Source organism: Bos indicus x Bos taurus, chromosome 2 (genome assembly GCF_003369695.1).
Source record: "Bos indicus x Bos taurus breed Angus x Brahman F1 hybrid chromosome 2, Bos_hybrid_MaternalHap_v2.0, whole genome shotgun sequence".
In the NCBI taxonomy this organism is placed as follows: Eukaryota; Metazoa; Chordata; class Mammalia; order Artiodactyla; family Bovidae; genus Bos; species Bos indicus x Bos taurus.
The window spans coordinates 37,011,534-37,035,221 of NC_040077.1; the positions used below are offsets into that span (position 1 = coordinate 37,011,534).

At 48.5% G+C, this 23,688-nt stretch overlaps 1 protein-coding gene across 7 annotated transcripts in view; it reads right to left on the minus strand.

Moving 5' to 3' along the window:
• The window catches only part of TANC1 (tetratricopeptide repeat, ankyrin repeat and coiled-coil containing 1), a 252,456-nt gene that overhangs the window by 13,352 nt on the left and 215,416 nt on the right, over positions 1–23,688 (minus strand). For all 7 annotated transcript variants that reach the window (XM_027560022.1, XM_027560005.1, XM_027560042.1 and 4 more), the window contains 4 exons: positions 18,167–18,403; positions 16,194–16,379; positions 13,702–13,780; positions 403–536 (listed from right to left, as the gene is read on the minus strand). In XM_027560022.1, the coding sequence (XP_027415823.1) occupies positions 403–536; positions 13,702–13,780; positions 16,194–16,379; positions 18,167–18,403 (636 nt within the window). The remainder of the gene's footprint in view (positions 1–402; positions 537–13,701; positions 13,781–16,193; positions 16,380–18,166; positions 18,404–23,688) is intronic.

Consider the following 23,688-nt stretch of genomic DNA (forward strand, 5'->3'; position numbering starts at 1 on the left):
CACATCACTCCCAGTAAAAGAAAGCAGCCTGAGTCACAGTGCAGGACCAGAGGGAGACACTTCATTTCCCAAAGAGCACAGCAGGACCACTCCTCTCCCAAGTGCGCTGGACAAATGGGTCATCCTGGTGTGACAACAACTCTGTTACAGCAAATCTCCTGATGACATGATGGGCTTCACCAGCTCCACTCCCTTCCTCAGTTAAAAGGAAGTGGCTATGGGTCTCTGACCTGGTTACCAGCCCACACGGCTGACTATGCCAGCCGGTCAGATGTCCGCCCTGATGCTGCAGGACTCCCCATACAAGCAGAAGCCAAGAATGTGAGAAAGACGGGGTCCAGCAGCGGCGATGGGCACTTTTCCCAACCACTGTTTCTGAAGCCTCCGGGGTCCCCTGGGTACCTGCCAATGCCCCTGGCGTGCCGCGCAGAACAATGGAGGGACCCCTCTCCTGTTAGTCCGAGACACGGCAGCTCCACGCTCCAACAGCAGCTCACAGACCTCCAGCTTGCCTCGTCCAGCAGCGGCCGTGAGGGCTACAGGGAGGAGGAGACTGTTAGCATGATGGCCACAGGGTGGTAGCCAAAGGAGGCCACAGATCCTCTGACACCCCTCCCACTGAGAGGAAGGGGACCACGCACTTTGCCCCCACTGAATCTGGGTGGGCTCTGTGACACCTCAGACCAACAGAATACAGCAGAAATGATGCTGCACCAGTGTGTGGGCCCAGGCCCTGAGGGCAGCTTTCAATTCCTTGGAACACACCTTGGAACCAGATGCCATGCTGTGAGGAAGCCCAAGCACTCTTGAGATGAGGCCCCTGGGAGAAGCTGTATGTGGCTGACGTCCCAGTACAGAGCCAGCAACCCCGGCCACCACATGCGTGTGCCATACTGGAAATGGAGCCCCAGACTCCACCAAGCCACTCTATCACGGCAGCGCCATCTATGAGAACCTTCTCTACAAGCCCCACCCAAATGCAGATTCAGGAGCCACAAAGCGTGTGTTTTATTGTCATTTTTTTTCACAGTATGAGACAACAACAGTATGGGGCAACACAAACACAGAGATCAGTATTACTGTCCAGCCTCTCTTCTTCCCTTAAAGTCATACATTTCAGTCCAAAAGAACTAATAAATACTGAGACAGTGAGAGTGTATCATATCATCCCTGCCTGCATGGAGCTTAGAATCTCTGTAACAAGTCCAGATCCTGGACTAAGGATGTTGAGAAAGCAAAAAAAAAAAAGGACGAGCAGACTGTGGAGGGATTTGTGTGCCCAGGCGAACAGCCCAGTTTGGCCCTGAGGCAGGCAGCTGCTGCTGGCAGGGGACTCTCTGCAGGGAGGCAGCCAAGGACAAAGCAGGAACTATGTGAAGGGCAAGAATACAGGGCAGGAACCCTCAGGACCACCTCATGGCAGCTGCTGCTCCTCTCCACTCCCAGGTCATGACACCTAATGGCGGGGGGAGGGGGTGGATTATGAGTAGAAAAGGGGTTCAGTTAGAAGAGGAGACTTCAGCTATGGCATGTGAACCACTGTCTAGAGGGAAGGACAGTGGGAGGTTGTGGTTGTCCCCCTGGCCAGGACGACGCTCTTCGGCAGAGGACAGGAAGGCGTGAGGGTGGGAAAGAGACACGGCAGGAAAGCTGTCTCCAATGCAGAGAAGGAAGGAGAAGCTCGAGCCTGACGCTGCAGCTCTAGTCCTGGGGCAATTCTTCTTTAAATACAGCCTCACCCCTACAAACTCCTGGCATTCCTACAAATCAGTCAGATGCCTCAGTATAAAAACTGGGAAAACACAGAAATAGGCCGTTCACAAAAGGTGAAGACCAAAGGCCAGTAACTCATGAAAAGCGCCCAACCTCACTAGTAGTCCAAGCAACCGCAAAAACGAGACCCAGTGCTGGCTGAAGACGTTCACATCCCTCCACCCAGCAACCCAGGTGCAGACATGCACCCGGAGGTGCCCCTGGAACACAGGATGTTTAGCCTGGAGGTGCCCCGGAGCGGAGGTGCCTATGGAGCACAGAGAGATGTGCACTCGTCACAGCCCTGAGCTGCAGCAGCCCAGCTGGCGTGGACCATCAACAGATCACGGTGGTAACACTATACAGCAACCACAATAAACGCTACACAGCGCAGTGCAGTGCAATGGGTCAGTCTCCCAGATTTAACACTGATTCCGAGGAATAAAACAAAACAGGGTAACAGTTTGGAACTGAGCGCTCCTGGGCAGTTGCAGGACAGGCCCCAGCTGCCCCCTTTCCAAGAGGGCGGGGCCCAGCTCCCCTGTGAAGCCAGGGGTCCCCCAGCACCCAGACAGCTGAAGTGGGGAACTGGGGGCTCAGCAGTGCAGGGTCCGTGCGTCCTCTCCAGACACCTCTCAGGACAGACAGTATTCCTACTCCAACTGTCTTAGCCTGGCCATGGCTTAACTCCCAGGAACACATACAGCAAAGGACATAAATGTGACATAGGGGCCCCATCTCCCTTAGAGGGACAAAGAAATCCTGTCTGCTTTACCAGTTTTCTGAAGATGGGGAAAACCAGAACAAACCACGGATGGATGAAGTGGAAGCTACCAAGGGTCTTGACCCCAGGTGCCATTCCAACCTGTGTTATACCAACGGGCTCATCACCACCCGTCACACGTCTAAGTTTATAAATAAATTATATATAAATACTGTAAACAGACTAGTATTTATACTGGTTTAGGTATATATATTAGAGAAGGCAATGGCAACCCACTCCAGTACTCTTGCCTGGAAAATCCCATGGACAGAGGAGCCTGGTAGGCGGCAGTCCATGGGGTCGCCAAGAGCTGGACTCGACTGAGCGACTTCACTTTCCCTTTTCACTTTCATGCACTGGAGAAGGAAATGGCAACCCACTCCAGTGTTCTTGCCTGGAGAATACCAGGGACGGGGGAGCCCGGTGGGCTGCCGTCTCTGGGGTGGCACAGAGTCGGACACGACTGAAGCGACTTAGTAGCAGCAGCAGCAGGTATAATATATATATACTGGTTTAGGTTCAGACGGATCTGAACACCCGGGGCTGGCTGGTGACACGGAGGATGTGAGTTACTACCTGGGCCTGCGACTCCTCGGAGACCTCCCTGCAGTTAGGGAGCCCCTCCTCTGCAGGGAGCTGACTATGGCACAAAGCAGGCACCCGCGCTGCACGTGGCCAGATGTGGGCAGGACGGCATGGAAGGAACAAACTCAAGGCTCTTCCATCTGATGCGCAGCTGATCCACCGTGACATTCCAGTCTCTCTTATTTGGTAAACAAGTTCTATCTGCATTATAAACGGGGCCTTTACACCAAGATTTCTTTTGCAGCTGCCACTGATTTTTTTTTTTTTTTGGCAACAACAGCACATCAAAAATGACAGCCCAGCACTAAAAATAGGACCCTGTGTTTGAGGAAGGCGCCAGAAGAGCCAGGAGTTAGAGCAGCTGAAGTCGGAGAAGACTGCCGCTGGAGACCGGGCTGGATTCCCTTGTCTTCCCTTCCAGCTGGACTGGCTGCACTTCCGGTGATCAGCCTGCCTTTGAGATGGGAAAATGCCTCTCAGCACAGGCTGGAGTCCCACAAAGTTGGCCTAACAGGGATCACAAATTCTTAACCAGGCTCTCACTTTCAAATGACACCCCAAACAGCGGGACCTGTGTTTCCCCTTTTCAACTCAGATTCAATCTTTGGTGTCATCAGGACCCCTGAGGCTGGTGGAGGGGGCGGGCATCTCAAGTTCCACCAGCCACAAGGATGTGAGGATACCATATTCGGAAACAAGGGAGACTGAAGGCAGTGAACCACATGCTTAAACAAACAAAACCACAGCAGAGTTCTGCCCAGGAATCCCAGCTATTCTGCTGGAAGAACGCTGTCCTGCAGGCTGACCACCAGCCTCTGACAAGGGTCACTGCACTCGGCCTGGCCAGAGAAGAAGGGGGAGGGAGCAGGACAGGAGAGAAAGCACCTGATGGTGTGGCAAGGCCTTGGCTTCTGGCCAAGGGAATTTGACGAGGAAGGAGGAAAAGGACTTGGTATGAAAAGGCGGCGGGCTCTAAATATCAGTGTGAGCTCACGGCACTTCTCAAGACCCACACTGAACATCATTTCTCCTACTAGCAAAATCCTCAACAAGATGGCATTTTTGTAGCTAAATTCCCATGAAGGCATAGATCATTTTCTGACTAAAATTTTTCCGCAGGAATATAGTCTTCTGTCTTCAGAGCATGGGGAGATTTGTCGTGGCAGATGTTCATTTTAAGAAAACCCAATTCACACTCAGCAATACGAAACCTTCACTGAAAAACATCAGGGAGAGATGATTCTTGCATAAATGGATCGTTTGCAGGAATCTTATACGAACTAAAGTTCTCTGGGCAAAGACGCGATTTACAAAAACTCAACTGTCAACTCGCCTGGAACATAGTCATTCCATAAACAGGGCTGTTTATGACATTTTACGCCAGGTCTGTCTCTCTCTCTCACACACACAGGGATGTGTGGCTTAACAGGCCTAGGGGTTTCAACGACGACTGTCGCCCCGACACGCTTCTGTCCTTAGACGGGTGACAGGTCGGAGCACACACAGGCAGTTCCCTGCTTCTGGACACTGACCTTCTCTTACCTCATACACTGATGACCCAGGCCGCCCTGCCAGGCCCGAGCTGAGCACAGGAGCCAGCTGCAGCCACAGAAGCACTTCCTGCCGGCTGAGACGGCCCCAAGAGGGACGGAGGGGGGCCAGGGGGCTCAGCTTGGCTTCTGTGCTTGTGCTTACCGGTGCACTTTATTTCCTAACATACTGGTTTTTCCCATCTCTCAGAAAAATGGATGGAAAATGAACTGCGGTAAGCAGCAGGGTTGCGACCAAGATGGAGACCATTAGCCGTGACAAAGGCAGTGAAGCTGGAGCCTCGGCTGGGAGAACGAAGGTGAAAGGCATCATGGAACGCTGGGAATCTCTCAGCTCTCTTATCTAGACTACGACGCTCAGAAAAATAACTTGGGATTTCACAGTTTTTTAAACCTCTTTGGGAGTGGCAGCCCCTCCCCCTGCACTTTCTAATAACTGGCCTCTGGAGAAGTTGCTACTGCAGAGGTCACTCAGCCTGTGTTTCGCTTTGCTGTCCCTGTGGGTCCGGGCAGGGCTGCCACTCGGACAGGCTGGTCCCAAAGGCCCCTGACTGAACACAAGTAGCGCTCTGACCCCTCCCGGAAAGCCAGGGGACACCCGCTCCTCCACCTTCTACAGACTGCATTTATAAAAAACCCAAGCTCATAGCCTTGTTCTGTGAGGCATTTCCTTCCTGGCTGAGGGAGGGGGAAGCTTCCATGAAAAGAATAAACTTCCCAACAGCTATAAATTCTTCATCTCCACAAAGACCTGAACCCTCAACAATGCAAAGGATAAAACGATACACAATGAAGACTGCTCTGACCGGAAAATGCCATTGCTCTGGGAGACCGACTCCCAGGAGCGCCCGGCACCCCTGGCCTTGGCGGACGCCCATGCTGGAGGGTGACCTTACGAACGGGAAGCCAGTCCTGCCCACACGCTCCCTGAAGCACACAAGTGGCTGTTTGGAACACCTTCCTCATTGTTCTGCCCCTTCCTTATGGTCAGCATGTGGCACAAGTCTCCCAGGAGGGCCTGAAGCTGCAGGCCTCAGTGGGGTCAAGGAGAGGGAACCTCTGTTACAAGGCAACAGGCAGCAACCCAGCGGCACGTGAAAATGTTGCCTCCCCCGCTGCATCAGCCCATTTCCCAGTGAACTATTTATAAAGCAAGACAGGAGCCAGATGGGAGGAACCCAGACACTCCTGATGTGCGACCAGTTCTAGAGTGAAAACACGCCGTCCGTCTCTGTACACAGATTAAACACGAACCTCAAGTTGCCAAGGAATTGTTTGAAAGAAATAAAATATGCAACTGCTACGGGACTTCACGTGTGACCAAACTTCTTTGTCCCTTATAGTCTCTTGCGACGATGCGCTTTGTGATTCTAAGGAACCTAGGTTTTTAGAACTTTTAAAAAAGGATAAGAAAACAGTGCAATGTGAGATTACCAGACAAGATGGCAGAGTTAGAAGGACCTTGAGCTCATCTCCTCTCAGGAGGAAAATAAGAAGATTCTGACATTTTAATAATATACTCTGATATTTGTGAAGTACTTCCTACAGGACACTTGATGGTCCTTCAAATCCACAAATTTATTTAATACACAGCTAACTTCTATGAGACAAGTACCACTCATCCTGGTTTTACTGATGTGGAAAATATGGCCCAGAGAAGTTAAAACAACTCACCTAAGGCCACACAGCTAGTGGAAGGCACGAAAGCATGTGATGCCAGCGAGTCCAGCTGGAGTCTGAGTTCTTAACTCTCACACTTTGGCCCCTAAAGAATCTCTTTTAAAAAATATTCAATCAATCAGACTAAGAATGTTGTTCTAGAACAAGGGTACCAGAAAATACTTTTCTTCTCCTGAAGAATTGTTAAGCTTCCTCCCACAGACAGTAAGAATAATCCTTAATGAGTGTGCTCCCTTCTCACTCTGGTCAAAAGGCATCCTAAGGCCAAAACAGTAGTTCAACCTGGCAAGCACACAGGACATTACGGCAGAAATATCCACGCTGTTCCTCGTGTCCTGTTTCTGACCTTTTTTTCCTTTTCTTATATATTTTATTTCAAAGAAGCCTCTTCAAGTCCTTTGAGGGATAATGTGTGCTATAAATAACACAAATTCAGTTTAAAAACAATTTCCTAAAATATGGGATGACATAAATCACGTTCCATACAGACTTTGTGCCAAAAATCTATCAGAAGACTGCAGCTCTGACCAGCTGTCACTTCTAAAGCGTGCTGAGAATGCTCACATTTTGGGTAGATCCTCTTACACACCGCATTATTTAAAGCATGTACATTGTGCTGTTCCCTCCTCTCCTCGAAGGGATACATGTGAGCCGAGGAGAGCAGAGTTAAATGCAGGACCCCACATGAGGGATCAATGCAAAAGGGGGGCCTTCTGACAAAACCATACTACACAAGTGTGTGCGTGCTCAGTTGCATCTGACTCTTTAAGACCCCACAGTCTGTAGCCCACTAGGCTCCTCTGTCCATGGGGTTTCCCAGGCATAAATACGGGAGTGGGTGGCCATTTCCTTCTCCTCTTCCAGACCCAGGGATCAAGACTGTGTCTCTTGCATCTCCCGCACTGGCAGGCAGATTCTTTACTACTAGTGCCCAGCCTCAAAAACAGAAAGAATCCAAATATATTTCAACAATAATTTTAAACAATCAAGGTGACTTTTCAACAGGAGAGCAGGTGAACCTCCTGAGCTAGGAGGGAATGTCCAAAACAACAAGCAGCCATGTTTGTGAGTAAAGATGCTCTAAGCTACCAAAATGCATATGAGTGCATGTCTTTATGTTGGAAGCCCAGGCTGTGTTTTTTAATCAAAAGGAAGGCACTCACTACAACAAAGCCTCTGTGCACAGCAAAAGCAGCACAATGGAGGTGGGGCACGGGTCTTGGTAAGCGGTCAAGCCACCAGTCCATATGCAGCCAAGATGCCCCTGTGGGCCTCCACGGGCGCCCTCCTTGCCCCTCACCTGCCCTGCAGGACCAGGACACACAGTCAGTGGATTCCTGCTGTCCTCTCAGCAGAGGACAGGTCCCCATGTCAGGGGCAAGCCCCGGGTGTCTTCTAGGGCAGAAAGGGGAAGTCTGTGGACGCACCCCGTCCCTCTCCTTCTCACCCCAATCCCCTCTATTGTTAGAGTGACCCCATGCCCATCTTCAGCTCCTTCCAGAGCCTGAGCTACCCCCTCCTCCAGTGCCTACATTAGTCCACTCTGTCCCTCCCCTCTCATAGTCCTGGGTTACCCACCCCCCCCATTTCCCTCCCTTTAGGGTCCTGAGTTATCCCCTCCCATCCTTTCCAGGGTTCTGGGTTACCCACCTTCCCCTCCCTTCCTAGGGCCTGGGTTGCCCCCTCCATCCAGAATGTTAGATCACCTCCCTTCTAGGTTATCCCCTCCCTCACACTCTCTAAGGTCCTGGGTTACCCCCTCTTTCATGCTTTTATGCTTAGGACAGCCAAAACTTCTACCTTGTTCAGAATGGACAGAAATCTGGATTTCCACCCATCTTACTGCTCTTTTCTAAAGCAAACCCTAGCAGAGGAAGGAATGCCTGAACAAGGACTTCCCAGCAGTACTGATGAGACCTCCCCGGGACCTCCAAAAACTATACAACAGAAGTCACTTGCTTGTCTCTACAAAGCAAATTCCTTCAGGTAAATCCTCCACATGTCCCAACAAGCAAGAGACCAGTTCTTTTCTTTCTAGTCTCTCACCTGAATCCTGCCTTGAGAGGCCCCTAACCGGTGTGAAGGCCAAACTCAACCCAGATGTCTCAAATTTCCTTTAAATTCTTAACAAATAAGAGCCCCACTCTGTCTAAAAAAAACCTAAGGTAAAATCTGAAAGAACAGAGGGTTCTTTTAAATCAACCACCAGGCATCCTATTGCCTGATGTGCACGTACAGAGTTCTGGGGTGGCTTTGGGTGTGATCAGCTCAGCCGTCCACGGTCCCTGCAGTGAGAGCTGAAGGACACCTCACCCCCCGCCCCCCCAGAAGGACAGGCAGAGTCCCAGAGTGGAAACTGAAGCAGCTGAATGGAGACAAGAGAAAAGAGAGAAACTTTTAAAACAGCAAAGATGAAATACAACTCATATTCTGGCTTCCTGGTCCCACAAGGAAACAGGTGTGAGGACCCTCCCCGCAAACTGGTCTGGAAACGTCCCACACCCAGCTGAGGGGCTGCGCTGAGACTCAAGTCCCATCTAGAATTCCACGCAGAATTAGAGAAGAGTGACCCATGACTTGCATACATGCTGGACTAAACTGCCTCCACAAATGATGATAATGAAGGTTATGCAGCTAAAAATCCCATTTGATTTGCTGGGGAGAAAATTCAACCCTTCTTGGAAATTGAGGAAAATACGGTGCTCTTAACAGCTTTAGCAATAAAAACAATATTTACAACGATTAAGTTTCTTTGGAAAGTATTTACCATCTAAAAAAGCACGAACAACATGAAAGAATACTTGACATGAAACATTCAGTGAGACATCTAACGACCTCTGACGGGCATCTCAGTTCAGAACTTAGGGAAGGGCAGTCCTTGGGAGCGGGTGGCTAACGGGCGGGATGGCGTCCTACCCATGTGTGAAGCCAGGGCTCCAAGCCTGCTGCTACCAACTAGGAGCAGTGAGAAGGGTTTCCAAGGGACCACAGGGCACGGCACATGGGGGCTGGCAGTCGGGCTGGCGGTGTGGGGAGGGAGATTTATGCACACAAAGACGGGGCTGGCACTGGCCATCTTGGCCTGTCGGTCATGTCCATGTCGTGGGTAGTTGCTAACAGCTCGGTGTTTCAAAAGATGCAGTACAGCACCCAGCCACATAGATGACTGGGTCGAGGGCTTCTAAGCCAGCCTGGAGTCCAGCAGCACGTGACCTGCGCTATGACAGACAAGAAGACACAGAGGACACGGTCCCAGTGAGCAATGGGCTCCTGACCTCTTCCCTCCAACAACACAGCTTCTCCCAAATTATTCTGCAAGGTGAGTGTTACCTACCCTAAAAGTTACTTTGTTTTCTTTAAACCCACCTGTCCGCTCAGTCAACAGCTATGTACCCAGCACCAGACAAGACCAGTGGCTAGTGGCTACCAGGCTGGACGTACAGATAGCAAGGCAAGCATTTCCATCATCACAGAAAGTTCTACAGGACAACATGAGACCAGACACAGTGATTATAGAAAGAAGAGCACAGGAGACTTGGAGAGTTCTGCCCTCCTGAAACCCATAATGTAGGCACAATAAGCTTTCATCAGATAAGCAACATCAACAATCAAATTTATAAGCAGTAAGTACTAAGCAGGGAACTGTAACGTGACCCCAAGGAGTCAGGGCTGGGAACGCTTTGCTTACAAAACAGGCGTATTCGCTGAAATAAAAGCGTTTCTATTCCCCTAAAGAGCAAGAGGTTCTGACTAGAGACAGACAGCAGGCTCACAGACTTGAGAGAGGCCTGGAGTTTGGGAGCACAGTTGCTCTGACAATTCACAGCAGCATGAGGTCACCAGTTAAGCATTTCTGATCATTTCATCAGGCTGATTCCCATCGAACACTGATAAGGGAACAGTAACTCACTTAGGACAAGACTTCGTGGGAGCCAGCACTTGTTTGTCATGACTGTGGAATGCCTGAAGCAGACAACTTGAGCATCTGATGGGTTCTTGTCATGGTTCAGGCTGCCCAGCAACTACAGGATCAAGGCTGTTTGAACAAGGCTGTTTGTGTGAACGGGCAGGTGGCCTCGGCAGCCACACAGGCAGAGCTGCTGGGTGGAGACGTACCCCAAGCCCACTCCAGGAGCTCCAAGCTTTCTCCTCACTCTTCTTCCACTGGAGTGAGTGTCACACTCTTTATTTGCGTGAGAACAAGGGAAAGTGCTGAAGAGCTACAGGACTGATTTTGAAGGGCTGGATCTAAAAACCAAACAGACCAAACAGACATAAAAAGCAAAGGGCTCCAGAGGCTGGTGGAAAGGGAAACTTACACAAATCAGGCTCTCTGCTCTCCAAAACCAGGAGAGATACAGGTAGCTGAGCTCCAAGGGCGGCATAGCGCTGCATGGACACCATCAAAGCTGGGCAGGCGAGCCAGGAACAGACCATGGAGGCCCTGCAGGAACCCCATCAGCTGGTATTTTAAATCCAAGTTGTTCATAGCTAATCTACACTGCATAGACTTGAATGAACTCTTGGGATCCTACCCTCAAGCTGCGGCCGGAGACAGAGAAGTTCCATTCTAGAGTGATTTAGGCACAAAGCACCATTGACTACACCCAGGAATGAGGATCAAACCAGGAAGGAGAGCAACTGCTTTCATTCTGCGAGTCTTTAGCAATTAGAAGCAGCGCACAGAGCATGCAACCCACCCAGGCTGGGGGACCACCAGGTCACTGCTTGCTGAGAACAAGGACCGCGAGCTGCCCCATCGACTCAGGCTGTCATCACTGGGGCCGTCTCTTCCAGGAGGCATTTGGGGTCAGGTAATGTGGACCCTGTGTGGCTGAATCCCAAACACAGACCTCACAATCTGGGCAAGGCAGTACACATCTATGCAAAGCCCCATATATGCAGATGTTCCCTCACCTAAAACTTCCTTTGCAAGATTTCCAAGTGCTCCTCTGACAACCACTGACAACCTGATTTCCTCCGGAAATCAGGACGGTCTGTAGTGGCAGACATGGGTGGACATTTCTGAAAGAACACAGGAGAAAAATATCACACAGAAAAATGCAGAGCAGGCAAGACTGGTTTTACTGACATGCAGCCACAGAGTACAGCAGGGGCCTCTATGCCTGAGAAATAGTGCTTAGCTTTCTCTTGGTTTAAATTTTTCCCAAAGCCTCTCACACTCTCGGCTGAGGAAATTCACGTTTACTGCCTGCAGAGGAAAGCTATGACCTGCTTCTCAGGCTGCAGAGTGGTCTGAAGGTTATACACAAGGCTTTGCAAGGCAGAAGCTGAACCATTAGTCATCCTTTCACTGAGGCTGATGGGAGCCTGTAGTTTCTCTTCCATGCTTCTTTAGCCTACGACCTGGCAGATTCTCAAGAGGGAAGGAAGGAAGGTGCTTACTGAAACTCAGGACTGGTCATCTCGAGAAAAAACAGACCACACAAACAGAGCTCTCAAATGAAAGCCTTCTCTGGATTTTTTTGCCCAGAAAGAAAACACCCTTCTAATATTAAAGATCAGAGATTCTTATTGAGCTAAGTGAGGGGTGTTACAGGTACTGGCACTGACCCCCATCGTCATCACGGCTCCTCTCATTAGTGTCCCTGTGAGGCCGGCACTTAAGACAGCTGCTTACGGTGATTCTCTATTTGTCCCGAGGCCACAGGGCCCCTGAAATCACCTGGGTGGACGTTTAGGAAAGGAGTGTCCTATCCTTCCCAGGTGGCGCAGTGGTAAAGAATCTGCCTGCCAGTGCAGGAGACGCAAGAGACGCGGGTTTGATCCCTGGATCAGGAAGATCTCCTGGAGAAGGGCATGGCAACCCACTCCAGTATTCTTGCCTGGAGAATCCCTTGGACAGAGGAGCCTGGCAGCCAACAGTCCATGGGGTCACAAGGAGTCAGACATAATTACTGGACTGAGCCTGAGCACATACCTGTGTGTGTGTCAAGTCACACACCCTCATGAAGCAATTTCTAGGCCCAACTGCCCCAGGGGTTCTGACCATAGGGAACACCTGGCCAAGACTGTCACATCTCATTCAGTCTTCACCAGACCCTAGAAAGTAGGATTATTTACCTCATTTGACAAAGAGGCAAAGACCCTGCCTCCAGGCCCCAGAGGACAGGGACCTGGCCCTCTGAAGAAGCGCAAAGAAAGCCATGTGCTGGCCTGTGGGCTACCTTGAGGCCCACAGCACAACAGGAAGTGGTGGACACTTTCACCAAATATGGAGTAGCCCATACTGTTGAAATGACTGGGGAAAAGACTCCATAAGGAATTAAAGCCAATATTTACATCTACACACATGGACCCCAAGCACAATCTAAACCCGTCTGTGAGTCCTGCACTCTCCCTGAACCTAGCGGACACGCCACCACTCTCGCCCTTTACCACCACCCCCCTGCCGCCAGCCCACCACCCACATCACCACAACTAGCACTATAAGCCCCATGCATGCGCCTGGCAGCATCTACAGGGGAGTTGGGTTGGGGGGTTGACAGCGGAGAAAGGGCAGTGGGGAGGGAGTTGGGGGGCGAGCACCTGTGCTACCCATCAAGAAACTCTCTGAGGCTTTTCTTAAGTATGAGTTAGCTGAGGGACTCTACACACCACCATTTGGTTTGTTAGGAAATAATTGAGAAGCAGTTGGAAATAAATCTGTGCAGGAGACATTGAAGTCATACACAGGACACAGCCTGGAAATGCATGTTAAACACCATTGGTTACATTTGGTAAACAGCAACTGATAAAGTCTCACACTTCTAAAACCAATTCAGTCAAATGGAAAATTTCAAAGCAGCCTTATTTATATTATTATTAACCTGACAAGTAGCCAACTCAGATCTTCCTGAAGATTTACTACAGTTCAATACACACACCCCACACCAAAGGAAATGGACTCTGTAGCTGGTATTCAGTCTGTTGCGCAGGCTCCATGAGGACTGAGTCCTACTCTGGAGAAGGCAGGCCAGAGCCTTCCTCGCTGAGCACCTTGGATTCAGCTGAATACTGGGCTGCAAGTTCTGCGCTGCTCACGGTGCAGTCACAGGACGACCAGGTTGCTCAGGACATGAGAACACTCAGCGAGGTGGAAAGCACCACCTTGTCTGGGTATTTCTAGCTGACATTCATCAGAGGCACAGGAACTGCTGGTCTAATTCAAAATGATTCAAATTGCACTTGCTTCTAGAAAAGTTTTACTCATCATTTGCGAAGTTTCAAAAGCTCTTAACTTCAAACGCTTTGTGATAACAATAGGCCCAGATGCATCCCATGTCATTCTTAAGACAACTAGGCCAAAATGGCGGCGAGGACATCAAGCAGCTACTTGGCCCCAACTACAAGCAGGGGAACCGTAATTACCTGTTTCTCCCCACAGCGTGTCGGTGCCATTGACGTCTATTTCATGTTCCTTTTCCAGTTCCAGCAAGCACTGGAGCACCTGTCACAAGTGGCAAGGTGATTTAATGAGTTTTCAAAGCCATATGCGCTTATTATATCCTGTGTATCAAAGGAGAGAACGTGTTGTTTTTTAACCATGATTATCTCATGCTGCACAAGGAGAGAGAATATAATGAAAATGGTTTTCCAGCATAATTCGTATGCTATTCACACTTTCACTTTGAGAAGAAGAAGAAAAAAAAAAAGTGAATTTCGGCAACACTGTTCAGGATTACTAGGTACTCAGAATTCTAATGAATTCCAACATGACCCAAATATGCCAGCCTCATCAACAAAGGACAGGGGAGATCATACAGAGTGCAGCTTCTGCATAAATCGCCAGAAGATGGTGAATCCCTTTCTTCACAAGGAAGGAAAATAAGGTGATGTATATACCTTTCAATAAAATAATGCTGCTTCAAATGCTTTTTCCACTCACATTATTCTTTCCCCTCTGTCAAACAGCAGGGTGGGTCACAGGGGTGGGGGCAGGGAGCCAGAAGTATCTGAGCCCTTAACCAGCGTCAGATCCACCCTGCTCTCCAGCATCCACCCTGCTCACCGGCAGCCATCTTCCAGCTCCCCAATCCACTCACAATAAGGGCCCCACATCCTAGTCAGAAAACCCGTGAATGTTACCTTACATGGGAAGAGGGGATTTGTAGATGTGACTGCGAATCTTGAAATGGGATGATTATCCTGAATTATCACAGCATATATTGTATACATACTTGATACGATCACAGCTGTTTATAAGAGGGACAGGAGGAACCAGGGCCAAGGGAAGGATGAGGTGAGATGACAGGAAGCACACTCTGAAGACAGAGGCAGGGCCTTAAGCCAAGGAGTGAGGTGGCTTCTAGAAGCTAGAGGAAAAAAAGAGAAAACACTCTTCTCTGAAGCCTCCAAAAGAAACACCGGCTTCCTGACCCAACTCAATTTCAGCCTTCTGACCTCCAGAACAGGCTGCTTCAAGCCACTGAAGCCTGCGGTCACTTACTACGACAGCATGCGGAAACTAACACGCCCCTCAAGGCCTGTGGTGAATGAGCCCTCCTCTGCCATGAAGCAGTGGCTGGCTATGCAGCTGCTTTCCCACGGCTCCTCACAGCCAGTTTCACAACAGCCTGAGACCAAGGTCACATCCAATGTGGCTTCGCTGTCCTTCCTAAGATGATTTTTCACCTTCTGGACCCATGCAGATTTAGGGAACAGTTTAAAAAGGAAAAGCATCCACATTCAAATATGTCGATTTAACATGTTCCCTCTGTGTCTATGTAAACGGGTCTTTAAAAATATTTCTTTGTATTTTTAATCTAAAAAAAAATAAACCCACTATCTGGTAATGTTTAATACATTTTTATGAAATGTGCGCTTTGTTCATTTTTTATGAAAAAGAGTATTTTCTCCAAAACTAAAACATAGTTAACTTGACTAGCATTGTTATACAGTTCTATAAATTTCTTTTATGTCTGTCCTAAGAGAAGATAGCTTCTTTTTCTTATACGCTTCTGTATTCAACTTGCTGCAATATATTGTCTTGGTTGAAATAGTGTACATGTGCATTTTTGACATTCTAAATGCCAACAATAAGCCAGCTAGCTTCGTGTATGTGTGTATCTGCTCCAGTGTCTTAAATGGTAAAAGTCAGCCAGCCAGCTTTGTACCCAAATTTACTTTGGTACATTTACATTTTACATTTGGTACATTTACATTTGGCACATTTACTTTGGTACAAAGTCATTGTGGGGAAGAATCTTAGAAACATTGGCAACTCTAATTGCCTGAAGACACTACAGAGTGAGAAATACACAGAAGAAAAAGGGTAAAATATTATTAACTTCACAGACACACGGGTCAGAAGATGACTACAAAATCTGCAAATCGAGGAATACTGACACCGGCCAGAAATAAGTGCTGGATGTAACTACTGCCTGAAGTTCTCCTTCAGTGCAGGAACCGTAGATGACAAGCATGCTTACATGCTACCAGAGCCTGTTCTATTTTAAACACCTCTTTTTAAAAATCCTTGGAATACTCAAGAACAAGTTTAGAATTAGGATTCTATGTGATTATTGTTCAAAGACCACAAGGACAAGAGGATGAATCAAAGCGAGAAAAGGAGAGGAGAGCAGGACTAGAAGGTAAAAACAGAACAAGGAGGGAAGACAAGCAGCAGCAAGGCGGGGCAGAGAGTGCGTGCCCTGGAGGGGCTCCTTCCACTCGCAGGAAGGCTGTGGTAACCACAGAACACCTTTACACGTGGTGAGACCAACGGCTCTGTTTGGAAACCCTCATTTCCTTCATTCCTTCAGTGCATCACAAGCAGGTGACTTGGAAGAAGGTGAGTGGGAAGGGCCCAGACCCCCGGCTCCCGTTTTCCCAGGGAATGCCCTGGGAAAGGCCCCACTCACCGAGCCGTGGCCCATGCTGGCAGCCGCCGTCAGTGCCTGCTGCAAAGCTTGGCTCTTCCTCAGCGCGCCGGGCTGGGGCGGGCCCAACGACCACTCGCAGGTCAGGAGGTAGCGGAGAACGTCGCCGTGGCCCCTCAGTGCGCTGTGGACCAGCGCGCACTGGCCTTTCTTATCCAAGTGGTCCACCTGGGTGGGGAGCGGGGGCAGGAGCAGGGGAAGGTCGCAGCTGAGCATCACTTTGTCACAGTGACCCACATGTGCTGTGAACAAACCCTACCCCACTGCAGATGTACAGGGTTCGTGTCCCAGTGTGTCTCTCTGGAGAGTCTCTGTCTGAATTATTGCAACTGATGCACTGTTCCAGGCCTGGAGTTCCCTCTGTAGATCTAGTGATCACAAGGCATCCTCTTCATGCCGTTCATGGAAGAAGGGAAGTGCTCCTGTTAAACCTTCCTAGTGGATTCATTCCTGCTCACACTGCCCCTCCATTTCCACCTCCAGACCGTGGGCTGGCTTTATTCGGAGGCTAGCTGCGAGCTCTGTAGGAGGGGATGGAATCATACAGGTGGCTTATGTAGGCAGAGCCTCTGGGTCGAGGTGCAGAGCATCTTCAGAATTTACAAGTGAGGCTGGACCCTAAGTCCTCTCCCAGCCCAAGACTCCCAGGCTTAGACAGGGCATGAAGTCTTATCTGCTGCCTCTTGGACCATTACGGGTATGCAGCCCTTGGTCACTGCCCCTTTGTGGCTGACCAGCCTTCCTGGCTTTGTGGCCACACTTGGCATGCTGGCACGACCTGGGTCACCTGCCTTCCCCAGTAAAATGCCGCTTGGAGTCCCTTCCTGCCCTTCCTTGTTCAGAGCTGGGTTTTCCAGATCCCTCCCTTTTGCTGGCTTTCCTGTTTCAGTGACTAAAGAACTGTTCTGCCCCCCAAATCATAGCTTGCCACAGATTAAGGATACTGCACCCAAGTGACCAGGGTTGGGAAGAACAGGTTTTGTCTGCCCTCATACCTGCTCCCCAGAGAACTGGAAGCTCCAGTTCACTTCCTAGGGAGACAAAGGGCATGAAGAGGATGCCTTGTGATCACTAGATCTACAGAGGGAACTCTAGGCCTGGAACAGTGCATCAGTTGCAATAATTCAGACAGAGACTCTCCAGAGAGATACACTGGGACACGAACCCCATACATCTGCAGTGGGATGGGGCCAAAATGCTGTATTTTCAAGAGAAAAAAGCAAAAAGACTCCCATAGTTACTATAAGTCTAACATCTTTTGTTGAACTTCAAAAAGCCTAACTATAAAGAAGAAAAACAAATACCAGCAATTTATTTCTATTGCTGTACAAGTAGAAGTACATTCTCCCTTCCCCAACAAAGTGCTTAAAATAAACAGAGTTTACTGTAAACTTGGCACTGTTCTCATTCAACCTATTAACACTGACAGTCCTTGAGAAACTTGTTAATAATATAGTTACTTCGCATTGTTTTAGGCACATGACTTCCAAGACCCACAGAATTCATTTATTATTATTATTTTAAAAGAAGACATAACATGAAATAAAAAGAAAGGAGAAAAAAAAAATCACATTTAAAACTTCAACTCATCCAGTGCAGAGTTAAATTCTGTGACAAGTTCCAAGGCAACACTTGCAGGCTTTTTACAGGATGGCCTTACTTGGGCCTCTAATGACCAGGAGCCTCCCCTCGGGCAGGATTAAGCAGAATAAGGGGTTTGAACAAAACACACGGCTCCCTCTCCCTCTCGAAGACAATATACTCCTATCACACATACCCACATCAGGGCACATCCCACACTGTAGCTCCACCCTTTCTGTTTATGTTCGTTGCAACTTGACAAAGTAGAGGCAGAAGGGAGCCTGGCCCAGCCAATGAGAATTCTACCAGCCATGGGAGACACTTCCCACCTCTGTGGCCCCCTTCAGCCCTCTTCGGGGAAGGCTGTCGCTTACCCTCGCCCCCTTCTTGGCCAGCAGACACACCAGCTTCATGTGACCTGCAGCGGCCGCGTAGCAGAGGGCAGTCATGCCGTTCTCCGACATGCCATCCAGGCAGGCGCCGAATTCCAGAAGCAGAGTGACCACTTCCTCGTGGCCGAGGTGAGACTGGACGCACAGGATCGGGGCGTTATTTAACACTTCGGTCCTGTAGTTCACGTTGGCCCCTCCTAAAATCAGGAGACGGCTCACCTGTTGGAGAATGTCCCCCAACAAGATTAATTTCTCATGAAGTTGGCGATCATAACAATGTTTGTGGAGAAGGGTGGTATCCTTAGTCCAGTGGTTCTCAAACATGAGTGTGCACTGGTATGACCTCACAGGCACTGAAGATGCACATTCTCGCTGGTGAGAATGCAGAATGGCACAGCTGCCTCGGGAAACAGTGTGGAGGTTTCTCAGGACCTAGCCATCCCAACTCCAGGTACACGTCCAGAGGAAATGAGATCAGAATCTCAGTGAGATACCCGCACTGCTGTGTGATGGAAGCACTATTCACAATCGCTAAGAGTTGCAGGCAAACTAAAAGGTCAACAGATGAGTGGACAGACAAAAGTGGTATGTACATACACTGGCATATCACTCAGCTTTCAAAAGGAAGGAAACCCTGCCCCATGTGAAAACACAGATGAACCCTGAGAACACGGCTCACTCAATCACGTCTGACTCTTTGTGACTCCACAGACCATAGCCCACCGGGCTCCTCTGTCCATGGAATTTTCCAGGAGAGAATACTAGGGTGGGTTGCCATTTCCTGCACCAGGGGATCTGCCAGGCCCAGAGATCACACCTGCATCTCCTGCATTGGCAGGTAGATTTTTTACCACTGAGTCACCAGAGAAGCTATTGAGAACATTGAAAGTGAAAGTGAAATCGCTCAGTCATGTCTGACTCTTTGTGACCCCATGGACTGTAGCCTACCAGGCTTCTCAGTCCTTGGGATTTTCCAGGCAAGGGACTGGAGTGGGTTGCCATTTCCTTCTCCAGGGGACCTTCCCAACCCAGGGATCGAACCCGGGTCTCCCACATTGTAGGCAGACGCTTTACCCTCTGAGCCACCAGGGAAGCCCATAAGCCAACCATAAAGAGACAAATGCTGTATGACTTCACTAAATATAAGGGACATAGAGTAGTCAAACTCACAAAGATAGAAAGTAGAATGGTGGCTTCCAGGGCCTGGGAGAAGGCGGGGGAAACAAGACCTGTTTAATAGGTGTGGAGATTTAGTTTTATTGTAGAGTTTTATTATTGCACAATAATATGAATATATTTAACACCGATTTCTACCTTTAAAAATAGTTAAGATGATACATTTTATGATGTGTTTTATCACAATTAAAAAACAAAAATTTAGAAATGTCTATTCTCTGGACTCAGACCTCTGGATTCAGTAGGTCTGGCGGCAGTGGGAGTGCGGTCTAAGAGTGTGCCTGTTTACTGAATTTCCCCCAGGTGATAGAGATGCTGTTGGTCTAGGGATCACATTTTGAAAACCACTGTCTGATCCAAATAAAAACAGAAAATTCATTTTGGGGGACAATGAAATAATCATCACGGGATTAAATAATTAACAGTGAGATAATAAAGCCAAAAATAAGAGCATACAGTTTTTTCTTTATAATGAATTGTACTTGCAAGAAAGAGCAGAATACGTAAAAATGCTCATATGCTGGGACTATCAGCAGCAGAAAACTCCTAGAAAAGCATCTGCTTTTCTGACTAATTGCTACATATCCACCACCCACTGAACGCCTTGGATCCAGATATAAAAGGAAATTCATTATCTATAGGTTTTAAAATAAAATCATTGAATACTTTATGTGAGTTATAGCTATACTAATATTTTCTTCAAATCTCCAGATCATTGGAAAAACGACACTCTATTAACACCTATTAAGATGCCCACTGCGTTTCTTCAAACAGTCCCTTTCAATGGTCCTGGTCACATCAATCACCCCCTGACAGACTCTGGCCGCCTCCGGCTGCCCATTAGGTATGAAAACCACAGAGACTGCATCTCTTATCTGACCAGAGACACATGGGATCATTAGAGGATAGAGAAAGATGACAAGGAATATAAAATGTGAGGCATTTCAATGATACGGTGCCCACAAGAGTAGCTAACAGAATATTTACAAAGTGATAAATTATTATTCTGGTGGTGACACCACACCTCAGAACAGTGATACCATACAGACTGGTTAGAAGCCAGAGTGTAAAACCTGCAGACTCGCTGGCTGCCACTGAAGCCTGAGCCTTGGGTGACCCAGCCCTTCAGCTGCTTCTCTGACCTCCCCTACCAGCACTCTTCCCTCACTTACCGACCACCCCACTACCCCGCAAAGGTGACCACACTGGGTCTAATGCTTGTCCCATAACAAGGGCAGGCAGGACCCCACCTCCGGGTCTTCCCCTCTCTCCCGTATAGATCCCTCTGCCAGGAATAAATTCCCTTTCCATAGATACACATGACAAAGGATCACTTCACTGAGTGCCTGCTTCAACGCCAGGGAGAAGTGCCCCCAGTCTATACAGAATGCTCCCAGCCCTCCCCTATGCACACACCCCCACATCATCCACACACACCAACCCTGAGCACCACCATCTACCCCGCACGCTCCATTTCCCATTTGGCCTACGGCACAAGACACTGGTTCTAAGACACAGAAGTTCACAGATAAGAGGGGTAAACAAAGCCCCTCTATGGGTGAGGATGGCCCACAAGTCAGTTCCTTCCCACTATTAGGACCATCACTTATAATTAAGGAAGGACCTCTTCAAGTGGGGGGAGGGGGGAGATAAATTAGGAATCTGGGGTGAGCAGATATACATTACTATATATAAAACAGATCAACAACAGGACCTGTACTGCACAGCACAGGGAACCACACTCAATATTTTGTAACAACCTGTAAGGGAGAAGAATCTAAAAAAGAGTGTGTGTGTGTGTAAGGGAGTGTGTGTGTATAAACTGAACCACTTTGCTGTGCATCTGAAACTATCTGTAAGGGAGAAGAATCTAAAAAAGAGTGTGTGTGTGTGTGTGTGTGTGTAAGGGAGTGTGTGTGTGTAAGGGAGTGTGTGTGTGTAAACTGAACCACTTTGCTGTGCATCTGAAACTATCTGTAAGGGAGAAGAATCTAAAAAAGAGTGTGTGTGTGTGTGTGTGTGTGTAAGGGAGTGTGTGTGTGTAAGGGAGTGTGTGTGTGTAAACTGAACCACTTTGCTGTGCATCTGAAACTATCTGTAAGGGAGAAGAATCTAAAAAAGAGTGTGTGTGTGTGTGTGTGTGTGTGTGTGTAAAGGAGTATGTGTGTGTAAACTGAACCACTTTGCTGTGCATCTGAAACTATCTCTAAGGGAGAAGAATCTAAAAAAGAATGTGTGTGTGTGTGTCTAAGGGAGTGTGTGTGTAAACTGAACCACTCTGCTGTGCCTCTGAAACTATCTGTAAGGGAGAATCTAAAAAATGTGTGTGTGTTTGTGTGTGTGTAAGGTCCGTCTAGTCAAGGCTATGGTTTTTCCAGTGGTCATGTATGGATGTGAGAGTTGGACTGTGAAGAAAGCTGAGCACTGAAGAATTGATGCTTTTGAACTGTGGTGTTGGAGAAGACTCTTGAGAGTCCCTTGGACTGCAAGGAGATCCAACCAGTCCATTCTGAAGGAGATCAGCCCTGGGATTTCTTTGGAAGGAATGATGCTAAAGCTGAAACTCCAGTACTTTGGCCATCTCATTCGAGGAGTTGACTCATTGGAAAAGACTCTGATGCTGGGAGGGATTGGGGGCAGGAGAAGGGGACGACAGAGGATGAGATGGCTGGATGGCATCACCGACTCGATGCACATGAGTCTGAGTGAACTCCAGGAGTTGGTGATGGACAGGGAGGCCTGGCGTGCTGTGATTCATGGGGTCGCAAAGAGTCGGACACGACTAAGCAACTGAACTGAACTGAAGGGAGAAGAATCTAAAAAAGAATTTGTGTGTGTGTGTAAACTGAACCACTTTGTCGTGCATCTGAAACTAACGCAACAGTATAAATCAATACTTCCAAAAACAAAAAAGAGCACACTTGTGCCCAAGCAACTAGACCCATCTCATCATTCACAGAGTCACAGGGGAGGACAATCTTCCAATCTCACCAGGTCAACAACAACCCAGCCCCCAGCTGCCAACCAGCACATGTGGACAGAAGGGCAGAAAATACAGAGAGGAGAAATCAGGAGAGGTGTCCCTGTCCCCACAGTGACACAGGACACAACCTTGGGCAAACCCATCCCCACCGAGCCTGCTCTACAGCCCTAAGCGGTTTGCTCCTAAAAACAGCACCAGACTCAAGCAGGACTTTAAAGCATTTTAAAAGGGTAAGTGCCCAACAAAAGTCGGGGTTTTTGATAAAATGACTTCCCTCTGAGTAACCGCCAAAAGTGTGGCAGGAATACGACAATGCTGCTGGCACAGTAGGGGTTTTATTGAGGCCCAAGAAATGAGTTCTTAGGTGAGAACAATACAGAGCAGAACCTGAACAGCTTTTCAAAATTTTCAAAACACACACACCAGGGCCTTCCCTGCTGGTCTAATGGTTAAGAATCCATCTTCCAATGCAGGGGACTGAGTTCGATCTCTGGTCAGAGAACTAAGATCCTGCAAGCCGGGGGGCGCTAAGCCCACCTGCAACTAACTACTGAGCCCATGCATCACAACCAGAGAGAAGCCTGCACACCAAAACGAAGAGCACACGCCGCCGCAACCAAGATCTGACGCAGCCAAAACAAACTAAATATTAAACAAGATCAAAGCGGGGGCATCATTTACCAACATTACAGAAATAAAAAAGATTTAAAACACACACACACACACACACACACACACACACAATAACACTGATGGGCCCACTGGACTCTGGTCACCAAAGGACAGGCAGAAACTGCTTGTAAATTCACAGGGTGACTTTGATCACCAGTTAGTTACCCTCTCTCTCCCCTCTCCCATCAATCCCATTCCCTCTTGAGATTCATGGGCCTAAAAGAACAAGATGATGGATTAAAGAGTCTGAGTTCTCAATCAGCCTCTTAACTAACTTGCTGTGTGATTTTCAGAAAATTACTCAACCTCTCTGTGATTCAGGTGCTGTCTCAGGAGATGACAGTACACTACCCCATTCTACTGGACAGAAACTCTTCTAAGAACGTTGGAAGGTGTCGCCTCAGTGATGTCTTGCATAATACTATATAAGAAAAGTCTTATGGAAGGTCTGTGCACAGAGGCAGAACTTTCCTAAAGGCATTTGTTATCAATTCTCTATTTGCTTCTTGGGAAAAACATTTCCTTTGCTGGTGCGATGCTGTGGGTATTTTTACCACTTACCCTCCCTAAACAGTCTGTGATCTTCTCCAAACCCACGCTTCTGAACCCTGCTGCTCGGTGAAACCACCAGGGAGCTTGCAAGTTTCCAAAGCACCTGCCCCACCCTTGGAGA